The following is a 16,402-nucleotide window of genomic DNA, read 5'->3' on the forward strand; positions in this document are numbered from 1 at the left end:
TCGTTAATTCAGAAAAACAGAGTCTATTTTTATATTTTCATAGTCTGTATGATCATAGTATGTTTGTTCTGTGAGGTGTAACACTTTTTAATATTAAAACTGAATTTCCTACATTTACTGTAAACATAGTGCTCATATTTGGAAGAAGCCATGGATTATTTTGCTGCTGAATTAACAAGATAATTATCTCATAATTACGGGAAACGGTTTTATAAAAAAAATTAAAAATCAGCTCTGTTTTTATGAGATAACTGTGTTGTTAATTCAGACAAACAGAGCTGATTTTTATTTTTCCATGTGAATGCAATACACTTCCGTACAATTGGGTTCTAGTTTGGAATATAAAAAAATGTTAGTACAAAGCGGTGGTTTCAGTGGATTTTAATAGGTTAAACAGGCAGTAAGCCAGTGTTTTTCAACCTTGGGGTTGGGACCCCATGTGGGTCGCCTGGAATTCAAATGGGGTCACCTGAAATTTGTAGTAATTGATAAAAACAAACAAACAAACAAAAAAAACCAAAAAAAAAACCAACAACATACTAATAAAAAATATATGGTGAGTTGAAAGAGACAATCACAAAACATAAAAGACATGACAAACTGAGTGTGAAACTGCAGCACTGTGGTTCTGTTTATCTGTCAAATGTTCATTGTGGTCGGTTTCAGATGCTGCAGCTCTTTCATAATTCAGAGTTTGAGTAATTGTTTGTTCAGTTTTAATTTGCGGCCTTGTAAATACCTCAACCTAGCTTTTCTCCCTCTGTCCATAATAATATACATTATATAGACTAAATGTCCTCTAAAATGAACATTTATTTGCAACATAGTACAGCCAACTATTACATGATCAAAATCAAATTAATTTAGCAAACAAAAAAACAAAACAAAAAAAAAAAACAAAAAAAAAAAAAAAGAAAGTCTCCATTTTAAATATCTGGGTCACCAGAAATTTGTGATGTTAAAATGGGGCCACAAGCCACAAACAGTTAGGAACTACAGCAGTAAGCATTCTGAAACCCATCCAGCAGCATTTAAATGTTATAATTTTACTTGGAACTTTGTGCTTCCAAGTAAAGATTTTTTGTCTGCTTTCTACCCAGGAGGGAGTCCTAGTCCATGCAGTTGGTTGTCATTTTTTATTTGTGGGTTTTCTCGGTGAAAGCAACAGGTGGCCATTAAGTAAAAGCGTCTCATACGGGTGTTTGTTTATAGCCGTGGTTGTTGCTGACCACAGACCAAACTGCACTACTTTATATTCATCAGCTGGTTTTCTAAATTAAGACATCTTAGATAAATGCATTTTTTAAGAAGTCTTGGAGGGAAGCTAAATGCTGAAAACTCAGTGTTGATGTAAAAACACTTGGTCTTTATGGTTGGGGCCTGTGCTGGGCTCTGGCTGTGCAGGTGGGTTTCTCTTTGGCAGCAGCAGCTGTGTTCAGCAGATGCTAAATTACAGTGTGGACCACATGGTTGCATCTCGCTGGCTAATAATAGTCTAAGCAGTGGAGAACCTCAGCGGTCATGGTGACACGGCTGATGGCTGTGTGGAAGCTTTGCTGCCTAAATCCATCTGTGATCAAGTAATTCCTAAATATTTGGAGGTAGTCTGTACCTGTGTAGTGGCTGTATGGTTATGGCCTATTCTAATATTAATGCTGATCTCTTTGATTTATCTGATTTCAAAGTATTGTAGCTGTTCTTGATCAGGAAGGCTGACTTTGATCAATATTTTGCTAGATTGGAGATTTGACATTAACTTTTGGGTCTTTTTTATGTGTAAAGTCATAATATGTACCATTTTCACAGTAATTTCATGTCTAAAAATGACTTGGCCTGTTTTAGAATAATTTTAAAATATTTGGTTTACTCTGTCTACCAAATATTTTCAACAATGGTCAAAATCAGAAAAGTCCAAAACTTTAGTTGAAGAAGGGATGATTTACTTTCATTTGGACACCAGTCAGTGGTATCGTAGCACACACTGGATAAACTCCAACAAAAATAGTTCTAAATGATTCAATGACTTGTAATTATACATTGTAACATCAATATAGCACTAATTCAGAAACACTGCATGTTTTTATTATTTACATATCATTTGTGATAAAATAAACCCGTGGAAAGCTAATGTGTTGGCATAATTTTTCAGTATTTCTACAATATGTGGCATATGGCAGGTAGAAAAACAACATATATAATTGTAGTCAACTTACTAATCTAATATTTACCTCCACCAAGGAGGTTCTGTTTTTGCCGGTGTTGGTTTGTCTGTTTGTTTGTCTGTCTGTCTGTCTGTGAGCAAGATAACTCAAAAAGTTATGGATGGATTTGGATGAAAATTTCAGGAAATGTTGAGACTGGCACAAGGAACAAATGATTAAATGTTGGTGGTGATTGGGGGTGGGGGTGCCACTGGGGACCGCTGATCTGCCTTGGCGGAGGTCTGTGCTCTCCAAGTGCTTCTAGTATATTGATGTTTTTGTTACTTAGCATCATTTATGAATATTTCATTTGAAACAAATAACATGTGAAAATTCGCTGTCACTAAATCTAGAAATAGAAATAAATGGAAACTCCCATGATCCCACACTAATACCAAAATTATTGGAATCACTTTCGACAAGTCCTGTGTTCTAGATAAACGTAAATCTTGTCGCGTAAAAGTTTCAGTCATCGCCACTAACCCCCTCCCTTGTTGTCTCTGTGTGGTTCCAGGTTTATCTGATGTGCCGTGAGTGTTGGGAGCTCCTCGCCCCAGCTCTGGCCTGCGGTCCAGGTGCCCCACGGCCTGGCCCACCAGGATGGACCCCGCTCATTCCTTCAGGATGGAGCTGGACGGGTTGGACCTCCAGCAGGTCCAAGTGTTGTCACTCGATCAGATACGTGCCATCAGGGCCAACAATGACTATGTGGAGCGGCCCATGGTACCGGAACCAGGTTCTCAGACTGGATTTTTCTATGTCCACGAAGACCGTTACTCTCATGGAGTGTACCCTCACCACACCCAGCTTTCCTCCCACTCTGCTCTGCCCCGCAGCCAAAGTCAGCAGCAGCACGCTCACCTGTCCCACCTGAGCCGTTCCAGCACTATAAGCTCCTCCATGTCTCGGACCAGTACCACCTCAGACCAGCGGCTGCTCGCAGGCTTGACACCATCTCACTCTGGTCTAGGTTCAGTGGTTCGCTCCCAGCCTAAAGGAGATCTGAAGCCTGACGTTTCCCTGAGTAAAGGCCTAGCAGAGGATGAAGCTGAGCTAGGTCGTCATTTGTTCATCTGCGAGCGATGTGGTCGTTGTAAGTGCCACGAGTGCTGCGCCCCTCGCCGTTTGCCTTCCTGCTGGGCGTGCGGACAGCGATGCCTGTGCTCCGCCGAAAGCGCGGTGGAGTACGGCACCTGCTTGTGTTGCGTTAAAGGCCTGTTCTACCACTGCTCCGCCCAGGACGATGAAGATAACTGTGCTGATCGGCCGTGCTCCTGCTCTACAGCGCACGCTTGTGCCCGTTGGGGCACCATGGGGCTGCTAGCGCTTTGTCTGCCCTGCCTCTGCTGCTACCCACCTGCCAGGCTGTGCCTTGCCCTGTGCCAGTGTGCCCACGACCGCGCCACGCGCCCCGGCTGCAGGTGCAGTAACACCAACACTGTGTGCCGCAAGATTTCTGCCTCCAACCCTAACCCCGGTCATCCCTCGCTTCGCAGCAAGGCCCTGGAAAAGCCGTTATGACAGACCTGGACGGGGGCCAGCAAGATTCTTTTCCCTTAAGCTGTCGCCAAAGCAATGCTGTCACCAATCAACAGTGCCACAGCTGACATTGTGACAACAATGCCATTGTGACCCACCTACCTACATACAACAAGCCAACCAACCGTGTCGTTAACCTAGTCACCTAACGTACCTTGTATTTACTTCTCCAGCTCAGGAGGGACCAAAGCTTTACTGTGCCTGTTCACGTTGGAGACTCAATGCCTAAAACAAAAGCCTGAAGAATTTCTGAAGAAGAAGCTCTTATCCTTTGCTAGACTGCCATTCAACTTTAACTAAGCCTTCCAAACAGATACCACCTCTGTCCGCCTTCTGTTGTGTAATCTGGATGTTCAAATCTATTTATTTATTCTTTAATTACCCTAACTTCCCCGTCCTTAGCAATGAATGTGCACAGAGCAAATGGAAGAGCAACGGACCAAAATCAGGAAGGAAAGATGCCTCTGGCAATTCATAGGCCGACAGTCCTCTAGAGAGAAAGAGAGAGAGAGAGAGAGAGAGAGAGAGAGAGAGAGAGAGAGAGAGAGAGAGAGAAAGAATCAGATGATGCTTCAAAGACAGGACTGAGATGACAACAATCAGAGAGCTCCACAAAAAATAATGAAGAAAGAAACTGATGTGGTGCCACAGTGGATATTTGACCGGCATCCATGCATTAAGTCAAATAAAGACAGCTGTAACACATCTGTAACAACCAAAAAGGGACCATGCACTGTATGAACTGAGTGAATTTCAATGCTACTAAGCTCATTTGTAAAGGAAAAGCACTGTGAGGGAGAGAGACGATGTTTTCCCCAAGCAACCAAGAGGTGAATGGGGGATTATTTAACCGGAGGGAGGGTGCACCCATTGTGACTAGGCAGCGTGTGTGTGTGTGTGTGTGTGTGTGTGTGTGTGTGTGTGTGTGTGTGTGTGTCCTCCTACTGTACAACAACCGTTGTATGTCGAGCCTGTGTGCAGGTTGTTTTGTCAGCAGAAGAAGCCTCCATCTTATTTTTAGCAGTGCTGCTTCAGTGGAGCTCTGAGGGTCTGGTCGGGTTTCCTCCCAAAGTCAGTCTGTCGCCAACCTACTTCACTACCGCCCCTCACCCCCACCCCTACCCCCCCATCCCTCCCTTATTGCTCTTTTCTCTTCCATTAATCCTCCAATGCTGTGCCATCTCCATGAAAGAGTGAAAAACAATAGCTTTAGTTCCTTGACCAACAACATCTACATTAATCAGACCTTTGCAGGACCATATGTGCTATCCTCATGCAGGTCCAGTAAAAAGGGGGGGGGGGGGGGGGGGGGGGGGTGTAGTACTGTCTCACAATTCAGGAAGTTTGGGGCTGGGCTTCACAGTATTGTACACTTTTGGCTACTTCTATTACTTCTATTATAATAATTCTTGCTGCATTTTATGCTATTGACGTATTTGTACTTTTTCATTATATTTTTGACAAATTGCAATAAAGTTACAGCAGAAAGCAAGTGATGAAAGAACAATGCCAGCTGGCTCATTTGGATAATATTTGCAGGTGCTTAGACTCTAATGGTGAGCAGTGGTGTAGTGGTCCCCGGAGAAGTGGGTATACTCTCAATTTTTGCCCCCTTTTTTTTTTTTGAAGTAGTCCAGGAAAATGCCATTTTAGAAACAGTGACATGTCGGACTACTCTGTTTAGTTTACCCCAAAATCCATCAGTAGTATTTGCTCACTATTATAAAATTATCATGAATTGATCAGGAGCAGTTTGTAGGTTTTACTGGACGCACAAGCAGCTGCAGGAATGGAAATGGATTCAACATGAGGCAAACATAGGAGAACGTTAGCCTTTCATAACATTAGCCTTTCATAACATTAGCCTTTCATAACATTAGCCTTTCGTTCTGTTAGCCTTTCGTAACATTAGCCTTTCATTCTGTTAGCCTTTCATAACGTTAGCCTTTCGTTCTGTTAGCCTTTCATAACGTTAGCCTTTCATTCTGTTAGCCTTTCATAATGTTAGCCTTTCATAATGTTAGCCTACTCACACAGTTTAACTATTGGCGACATTTCTTTTCCTCTCAAAGTGCAGTCATATGTCCAGTAGTTTAAAACAGTGACTCATTTCTCGATATGTGTCAGTCACTTGAAAGACGTTTATTCTGCCTTTCTCGTTTGCATTTCCAATAATTGCGCATCTTGCAATGAGACGTGCAGCGACCTATCAATCAATTGGGGTGGCACCGGCACCTGAGGAGTTGTCCAATCAGGTTCCAGAGGTGGACAGCACTAGTTAGCAATATTTTCCTTGGTGTGACCCGCCCTACTCTGCGTCTGATTGGCTCATCAGTCCTAATGGCTAAAGTTAACCAATCTAATCAGTGAAGGCAGTGAGTACTAGCCAATTAGAAGCAGAGTATGGCGGGTCATGGCTTCAACATCTGAGGGGAAAAAATAGGCAATTTGGGTCAGATATACGACTGAATGGAGCACATCAGGGGGATTTAGAAGTGAATGTACGACAAAAAAATGAGTAGATATATTCCATATACCACCGTATACCCTGGACTACACCACTGATGGTGAGGCAGACAGCAGTGGTGTGAAGGAAACTTTCAGCTGCTGGGACAAGACTTCCATAACTAAAAATCCTGGCTACTCCACCCTACACCCTCCTCCCACTAGACTAGAGAATCATTGGCTTTTCATCCAACAATACTTTCAAATGCACATTAGCACTAAAGCCAGCTCCCAAATGGATGGCATAACATGTCAAACCAGCAAAAGTTGTAAGCAACGTCATTTTTTCACATCTTTATACAAGTGTCAGCACAGCTACATCAAACATAATGGTCTTGTGCTTGGTCTGTTTTCCAACAGCTGGTTCTGACAGAGGTACAGAGTGCTGTTGGTCCAAAATCTTCCACAGGTGCTCATTTGTGCTGAGATAGGGATGGGAATCGAAAACCAGTTCTTTTTGCTCGAGCTTGAGTCTTTGGAATCGTTTGCCTGCCTGCTTAATGATTCTGCTTATCGAGTCCACCTTCGTTGCGCATGTGCGATGACGTCACATGTACACTGCATTGTTTTGGTCAGAACGTAGGCAAAATAGTGTTGAGGCAGAAACGGTCCAAACAGACCACACCAGGTCCAAACAGACCACATCAGGTCTAAAAAGACGACACCAGGTCCAAACAGACCACACCAGGTCCAAACAGACCACACCAGGTCCACTGAACACTGTCAAAGCTTCCATTTCTTCTAAAGGGTGGAATCCCTCCAGTCTGTTCAAACATTTGTCCATATGTGATTCATTTGATCCACTACTTAGCGACACTTGTGAATTTAGCAGCAGAGTGAACCCCAGGCCCTCACCTGGGCCCATTTCCGGTTCTGGTGTGAGCAACAAACGTCGTACCCCCTCAACCACAAGTTTCTGAAGGTAGGGGAAAGGAAATGAGGTGCACAACAACAGGAGATGAGCAGAGTCGAACCAGTTCCACGTAGTGGAAATGCGGCGATAGAGGAATTAGTAAAGAGTCTGGAGTTTCACTTTCACTGTACGCCGCCCCCCCCCCCAAACCGGGCCTGGCATCATCAGTTCTTATTATTTGTACATACTGTATATGTTCTATTTTCTGTGCAGATGGAAATATAAAAGACAGTTAATGCAAACACACCTGTTTGTACTCTTTTATTCCCTCACCCAATGAGAATCCATAAGAGAATTGATAAGGAATCAAAACGATAAGCAAAATCGATAATGGAATCGGAATCATAAATTCTTATCGATTCCCATCCCTATGCTAAGATGTGTCTGATCAGCCAACACAGTGGCCACTCCCATCAGAGTTTTCTCTTAATTTACGTCTTTATCTCTTTCTCCATTCATTGTCACATTCCGTTTACCACAGCTACAAAAACAAATGGGGATTAAAAAAAAAAACAAAAACCAGAAGGAGTGCGAGGCTGACCGACACTACGCACATTATTCCCACATACATCCCTCCCACCCTGTCCGACTCTCCTCTTACGCTCAGAGGGCTAAAAGCCTTGAGTTCCTGGTCCATGGAGAGTTGATCAAACAGGCAATTAGCTTCTTGATAGCTCTTAATGGGCCGGAGAAGAATGAGGAGTGGGAGGGAGGGAGGTGAGGGGACAGGATGAGTGGAGCTGTGGTGTTTGGCAGATGGACAGCTGATGGGGATAGTGATACTGGGAGTGGGAAGGGAAGGGAAAGACAGGATGTTGACATCACTATGAAGCAAAACCCAAAGACTGAATGCACTGAAACACCCATCAAACTTTTTTCAAGTACCGTGTTAACCCATAAAGACCCAAACAACCACTGGCAACTAAACTCATGTACTGATCTAAACTGTTGAATACCTGTTGATCCACTAATCCTATCAATACATTTAAATAATTGGTGTAAAATACAGTTCTTCATATTTTCATGGTCATCAGATATGACCATATTTGGACGTTCAGAGGCTCCGTAGTTACCGTGGAAACACCGTCATCTTCTACAACCTTAATTCACCAGTCAAACCCATGGAGTTGGATCAATAACAGTGGATGGACACACTGGGTTTATGTTCAGTTAATGACAGACTGGACTGAAAAAGACACTTTTTCTGTAGTTTTCTCTGTTTTGATAAAATAACCTTGGAATTTACTCTGAGCTTTTATGAACATCTACACGATCAGTGAAATAAATATAGGAAAATACCCGATTATCACCTAAAAACACAAAATACAGAGGATAATATTATAGTAAATGACAATTAATCACTTAAGAAATATTAAATATAGAGAAAAATTAATTTGGGAACTGCCACAGAAGTAGCACTGGGTCTTTATGGGTTAAATGATTTTCTGTTTTTCTGATTCAGTACTTCAGGTTCACATTTATTTCAGAATAATCATCAACACAAATATAAATGCATGTCTTTGTGAAGTAGGAAGGGTTCTGAGCTGAGAAACAACATGTATAAGGTGTGTGTGTGTGTGTGTAGGTGTGTGTGTGTGTGTGTGTGTGTGTGTGTGTGTGTGTAGGTGTGTGTGCGTGCAAGGCTGCATCATATAAGCACAGACACACACACTGACCTGATTTATTAAATGTTCCTTTGCTATATTTTTATATGTAAATATGGGCTATTAACTTTATTAACTATTTTTTATTGTGTTTGATTTGGTTTCTATGAGAGTGGTCTTCTGGCTGTTTTCCATTCACTGTGCTGGGCTTTTACTCACTGCTGTCTATTGTGATCAGTTAAAGGAGTTTTCGGGGGCAACTCAGACAGACAGCTCTTTTGCATAAACTGGTGCCAGTGTCCTTTGGCGTACCTGTTTTATGCTCGACAACCACATTAGACTGTGTCAAATAAAAAGACACCTCTTTATTTTTGAACAAAAGTACAAGAATCTACATGGAACAATGTGAAAACTTCAAACACAGTGGATATTTGGTCGTCTAAAAACAGTCACATTATACTTTTGTTTATGTGATGGTGAATTTTGAGAAATAGACAATCATGTTTATCTGAAAATTCCAATGTATCAACTTGGTTTTAGTGAATGAAAGAGCAGACAGTGACACTGTAAGTGGTGTTACAAATATATCAAATAAGAATAGAACATGTAGAACAGTGGTTCCAACCTTTTATGGCTCGTGACCTCATTTTAACATCACAAATTTCTGGTGACCCCAGGCATTCAAAACAGAGAGATTTTTTTTTTTTTTTTTTTTTGCTAAAATTACTTTATTTTTGATCATGTAATAGTTTGCTATACTATGTTGCAAATGAACATTAATTTTAGACATATTTAGTCTATATAATGTCTATTATTGTGGACAGAGGCAGTAAATCCAGGTGTAGATTACTGCACAAAGGGTCAGGATCTGTCCAGTCAGTCCAGCTGTGATTTACAAGGAGGACAATTAATACTGAACAAACAAGAACTGAAACTATGAATTATGAAAGAGCTGCAGCATCTGAAACTGACCACAGTGAACAGTTGACAGATAAACAGAACAACAGGGCTGCAGTTGCACAACCACAGTTTGTCATGTCTGTTATGGATTCTGATTGTCTCTGTCAACTCACCATATATTTTTTTATTAGCAAGTTTTTTTTGTGTTTTTTTAATCAATTACTAGAAATCTCAGGTGACCCCATTTGAATTCCAGGTGACCCCATGTGGGGTCCCGACCCCAAGGTTGAAAAACACTGATGCACAGGTTGTGAATTGGAATCTGTTGTCAATCAGAAGCACAAAGTAGTAAGAAAACTATTTACATGAGCTCATACAGAAAATTAAAGCAGCACATGACTTTCATCACAATTTTTTTTTTTTTTTCCAAATTTGTAAAAACCAAAGTGAGTGATAGCCTAATTATCACTAATAAATTAGTTGAAACATCACTCAGGCCTTTTCAGAAATTTTGTTGCAAAGTGCATTGTGGTTCAGATTCAGCAAGAAAATGATCCAGATCCCTCCAACGTAAACTCCTCCAGTCCACTGGGGCGTTTTCCAGAATGAGTCTAGTCAGTGGATGGAGGTAAAGGACACATTTGAGTTCAACACTCACCAACAGACAAACTGATGCCGTGTGGAATTACAATTCCCACAATGCACTTTGCAACAAAATTTCCAAAAAGGCCCGAGTGAGGTTTGAGTTTGCTCTGTAAACAAACAGACTGTGTTTATGATGGAGTCATCTACGAAGGTGTTCACCGTGAGGGAAGTGATTCAGGTGCGAAAACACGGAAAGACTAATGGATTAGAGATAATTAGGATAGGACTGGGGTCGGACACATGTGGACAAACATCTGGGACCAAAGTCCTACACTGTTTTAACCCTGTAAAGCCTGAACCATTAAATCACTGACAGAAAATTCTAGTTCTTTGAACCTGGAGCCTTTATTGGTCCTTCTGAACAACCAAAAAAAAAAAGTTTTTAAAATATCACTTTCCTTGTATGAGTTTCAATTTTGTATCATATTTGATCCATCGGGTCTCAATGCTCAAATATTATTTTAGAACAAACAAAAACATAATAGAACACAAACATGCCTAACACATTGTTAATTCTTTTTCTGAATGGTCCCAGTTCTTCCTCCTTCCTCATTAATGTCAGTCTTGTCGTGTCACTGGAAAGGCCTCTGGTGAATGAACTCCTCCCCCTGGTGGATTATCTGTGTATTGTATGTATCTAATTGTATACATCAGGTTTTTCAATTAAAAAAATATTACAGAGCTCATGTAGAGGGCTTCCAAACTCATCGATCAAATATGATACGTTCAGTGTTATAGGGTTAAGCAGGCCTTTCTAAAAAGTTGACAGTTTTATTCCTGTTGCTGCTTTGTCTAAGTTGCCCTAAAAGTTTCTTTGCTCATCACTGGTTTCACTCTGATAGACGGGTCGGCAACAAGAGACACATTCAGCTTAGATACAGCTGTTTTGTTTCTTTAGGTGTTGCAACTTCCAGCTTCTGCTTTAACGCTACCTATGACCTCTGTTTTTATTTTATATTATTATTGCTATTATTACAAATATTGGCAACCATAAAACATATTCCATGTCATTGACACTTTTATGCAAAACACATTTGTTGACATACTGTCGAAGCAGATGCATCTGAAAATATTTTCTCCCATTTTGGCTGAAAACAGAATGGTGTCAGTCGTAATATGGATAAAATGACCAACTAGAAGTGCTGATGATAAACCTGTTCTGTCATTATTGGAACTGATTTGCCTGCGTGTTCTATCCTGCGTGCATGCTCTGAGAATGACAAACCAAGCTGCAGCGTCTGCAGAAGCCTCACCCACAAATGTGTCAAAATGGGAGGTTTGTTTTCACATGGACCTGTGTTAGTGTTGGCGTGGCCTCAGATGGGTTCAACACACACACACGCACACACACACACACACACACACACACACCAAGGTTATTATTAAAACTAACAAAATGACAAAAGCTAGAATTGAAAAAACATTTTCGTTAACTGAAATAAATAAGAAAAAAAAACATAACTAACTGAAACTGTGTGTTTATAAAACTAACTAAAACAGATAAAAATTATGGATAAAATTCCCTTCGTTTTCATCTTTGTCAATGTCGGATTGATATGAAATTGATTTATTTGGCTCTATCAGTTTTCTCTGCTGTCACCATCTGATATTTAAGGGTCTGTCACTTGTGTTCACTTGTGGTTTCCAGTCATCTTCTAGTCCCCACTCTACCTGGAAACATGGAGACTAAAGTTGGAAGAAAGCAGCAGAGTCCTGTCTGGGATTTATTTGAATACGATGACAGAGAAGAAGGGAAAAGAGATAAAAAAAAAACAAACTAAAATTAATACTAAAATTAAATTAAAACTAAGCATTTAGAAAATAATGAAACTAATAAAAACTAGTAAACCTGCTCTAAAAATGAATTAAAACGAACTGAATTAGAGAAAAAAAAAGTCAAAACTAAATAAAACTAAACTAGAATGAAAAATCCAAAACTATTAGAACCTTGACACATAAACACACACACACACACACACACACACACACACACACTGTCTCCTCAGCGTTGGCTCGATGACCTCAGTCACAATTCAGTCCTTGTGCAGATGACCTGAGGAACGTCATTAGTAACTGGCTTGTTTTAGACAGAAGTGCTCCATATTTTTAACACAGTCCAGTGCTCAGAAACGCTTGAACGTACTTTCACTGATGTTCTCCTGTTCAGTTTCTTCACAGCTGTGTGTCCAGTGGTGGAACACAGATGCACACAAACTGATGCAGGCACTACTATTTTTTTTTTAACAAAATATCTTTTGGTCTCTTGAACCGAATATTATTCAGAAAATGCAACATTTGTTTAAATTTTTGTTGCTGTAAAAAAACAAAAAACAAAACCAGTGGAATCTCATGCATCAGCCCTGGAAACAGTAAAATGCATTTTATAAACAAATGAACAAATTACCAAAAGAAATTAAAGGTGCAATATATACAATTCATGCCTATTTGTTTGCATATGTGATGTTCTTTATGGACTCTGTTTTGTTCTGGGAGACAATCATTAGCTTACTGCGTTTCTATGGTAACAGCCTCTGTCACCTAGGTGATAACATCCTGTAGCCATTCTGATTTGAGTGTATAATACTGTGTTTCCACTATGTGGTACCGGCTCGACTCGACTTGACTCAACTGGACTCGCCCTTTTTGCATTTCCAATACAAAAAAGGACCTGGAATCTGGTACCAGGTACTACTTTTTTGGTATCCCCTCCACTGAGGTTCCAGGACTGGGGACCAGATACTAAAAGGTGACATATAAACACTGCAGACCACTGATTGGTCAGACAGTTGTCTCTGTGACCCGCCCTTTTACAAAAAACAGATGCAGAAGTTTACAGTAAATATAGCGGTACGTTAATCCACATGAAAAATTCAGTATGAGTTTGACGAGACAACACGCAATGAGCGACTTTATCAGCGACTGTCTGAGCAGATGTCACAAAAGTAACGCACTGCATCACTGTGACGACCAGGTACTCTAAAGTCTGTAGTATCCTGTAATGGAAACAGTCTGGAACAGGACCTGGTACCAGAGTGGAGCCGAGCCGAGTCGAATCGAGCTGGTACCACTAGCTAATGTTAGCTTAGAAATGCAGAACTTCAAAATGCTCTTCACATAATCACATTTAAATCTTACATATTTAACATTTTATAACAAAGTTTGGCTGGAGTCAGTTTTCCTTTTTTTTTTAATTTTTTTTTTTTTATTGAACCATTTATCATGTTAGTAAGTTAGCAATTTGTAACATCAGAGTAACTCCGTCCACTCCTCATACAGTTTTCTTAAACACTTTATCATTCCATTTTCCAAGCTAATACCTGTCTACGTTGCCTACATCCATGATCGCAGGGTCATGTTTTCGATGTAAATTCTCATCCTCACTTCTGATTCAGCCCCTTTTTTTCGGCTGCTCCATTGCAGCACTAGCTACTGTTAGCTTCACAATGGAGTTAGCTAGCATTAGCAAATGACTGCCTGCCCGTAAAATACTGACTCCAAAACAAACCACATATGAGCTCATGAAAATGTTATATATTGAACCTTTAGAGACAAACACTTTAAGATTTCAAAGATTCGTTTGGTAACCTAATTTAATGCCATAAATGTAACTGCTTTTTAAATGGTTCCATTGTTGACTTGTGCTGACCGTATGTGTGCATCTGTGCATACTGTGTACATACAAATCTACATTAGGCCACATCTACACAATCCTTTAGCGCCATAATAAATAAAAGGGTCTTTGAACATACAGATTTCCCTAGTTTCCACCATTCCTCCCTCAGGACCAGAGTGGATGTCAGGAACCTGTCTGATGCTGTACGTACGCAGGCTGCCGCTATAACCACCAAACTTCTCCTGTCGTGTCTTAGCAAAGCATCGCTTTTGGTACAAATTGGCATCTTGTATGTTGTTAAAAGAATATAAGGAGAGTATATGGAACAAATATATAGAGAAATCTATCTAAAATGAATATATTATATATGGAACAATATGCATTTCACTTTCTGTTTTCATCGCTGACTCTGTGTCATGGATATTTATTTAAATGGTTGCAATGATAGTGGTCGACAGAAATCACCAGGATGGTGTTGATGAATATTTATTTTCCAGTGGTTGAGATGATGAAGAGCACCGTTGTGTTGTTGTTGTTGTTGCTTGTCTTTTTGGTTTTGTTGATTTGTTCCTCTCGGTGTGGTGTGGCTGCTGCTACCCTCCTGGCTAAAGATGAACCAATAAAAGGAGTTTCCAAACGGATCCCATTGTGCCGACTGATTGATTGATTAACCCTTTCATGCATGAATTATGAGAACCTTAATGGGTCAAAACACAGTGATGTCCAGTCAGAGAGCGAACTTTAATTGATTGCCATTCCAACATTTTTTTCAGTATAAAGTAGCTCCTTGTGTTGGATAATCCCTTATGGTCCAACTAAAGCACAGATGAATTTAAAGTAAAAATGTGGGTCAAATTGTCTCTAAAATGTCCCGTCAGACCAGGGCTGACTCATTTAGGTTCAGTTCCATATTCAGCCCAATTTGATCTGCTGCAGACCAGACCAGTAAAATAATGACAGAATAACCTATATATAATGACAAATCAAAGTTTTTCATTTTGTTTTAGTACAAAAAAACCCCAATTAAATTATGAAAATATTTACGTTTTACAAAAAAGATGTGAATAACCTGAAAAAATAGAAATTTCAATCGAAAAATTGGTACAATTTTAACAATATTCTGCCTGGACTTGTTATTTATACATGAACATTTACACATAGTTTTACATAAACATTTGGTAACAGGCCGAATATTGTTGAAATTTGGGAGTTTGGAACTAAAATTTGACCAATTTCTACAATATTCCATCTGTTATTATGAACCCAACTAAATGTGTTCTTTTTCTGTGCAGGGGTTCAGTGGGGTTGGGCTGATACTGTTAGTTTGGACTTAAGTCTGTGTGTTTCCATGACAACTTTTCTTCCTGGTTTAATCTGATTAAAGGTTGGATCCTATTTCAGATGTCCATGTAAACACCTTATTCCAGTTGAAAAAGAAAAGTTCAGATTAAATTTAAACCTGATTAAAGTCAGTGGTTTAATCCTCTTTTAACTGCGCTCTAAATTCTTCCTGGACATGTAAAGCCTTTATTCCGTTTGGACTTTATTCCTTCCATTCTGCACATGCTCAGTGTCTTGTCCTGTGGCGATGACGCACACATTCTGCGCTGGTGGAAGAATCTGCACTGCAGTCTAGTCTTCCCAAAGCGTTCCAGTGGAATATTCTGATGGGATCTACCAGCCTGGAAAACCCTGAAGGAACAGTTCAACACTGGCTTTGGATTCATTCATTTGTCCTGAACTAATGAGTTCCACAAGTGGGACAAACAGTTTGAACTGCAGCCCTAACGTTAGCTTAGCTTAGCCTAGCTTAGCAGAATGGCTTCATTCCTCTGCTCAGACGTAGCCAGGCTTTTAGAGGTGATTTGTAGTATTTTAGGAGTGATTTTGGTCAATTCAGTTCTCCCTAATCATTCCTTTAGTCCGCTGGGGTCAATATGATCACAAACTGAGGCTCAGATCATGGTCATGTGACTTACTGCAGGAAGAAAATCTGGGCAAATAAAAACTAACAAACTAACAAAGCAACGCTAATTTAGCGCATGCATCCCTTCAAACAAAAAAATGTTCCAACCCCTGTCAACACAACAGTCCACAGATTGTATGAGTGCAGTAAGTCGCAGATCTAAAGAAATAATTAGAGAGAATCGGATTTCACTAAATCACTGACAAAAGACGACAAATCACCTTTAAAAAACTGGCTACGTGTGACCATGGAAATGCAGTGACTATGCTAAGCTAAGCTAACAGAAGGGCTAAGCTAAGCTAACAGAAGGGCTAAGCTAAGCTAACAGAAGGGCTAAGCTAAGCTAACAGAAGGGCTGCCAGAACCGAATAAACGTTTCTAATGTAAACCTTTATTCAGGTTTAACATTTCCATGGAAACAGAAGAGAAAGTACTTTAGTTCCGGATTAACTTCTTCTGGAAAAATAAATCCGATTTAAAAAAACATCATGTAACCGTAGCCAGTGTTTATTGGCC

The 16,402-nt window shown here is 40.2% G+C and overlaps 1 protein-coding gene across 1 annotated transcript in view; it reads left to right on the forward strand.

Moving 5' to 3' along the window:
• LOC115433397 (protein sprouty homolog 3) overlaps nucleotides 1-4,359 on the forward strand; it is a 40,066-nt gene extending 35,707 nt beyond the window's left edge. The window contains exon 2 of the mRNA XM_030154779.1: nucleotides 2,716-4,359. Within this exon, the coding sequence (XP_030010639.1) occupies nucleotides 2,802-3,722 (921 nt within the window). The 5' untranslated portion in view covers nucleotides 2,716-2,801 and the 3' untranslated portion in view covers nucleotides 3,723-4,359. The remainder of the gene's footprint in view (nucleotides 1-2,715) is intronic.
• The last annotated feature ends 12,043 nt before the right edge of the window (nucleotides 4,360-16,402 follow it).

Source organism: Sphaeramia orbicularis, chromosome 14 (genome assembly GCF_902148855.1).
Source record: "Sphaeramia orbicularis chromosome 14, fSphaOr1.1, whole genome shotgun sequence".
Classification (NCBI taxonomy): Eukaryota; Metazoa; Chordata; class Actinopteri; order Kurtiformes; family Apogonidae; genus Sphaeramia; species Sphaeramia orbicularis.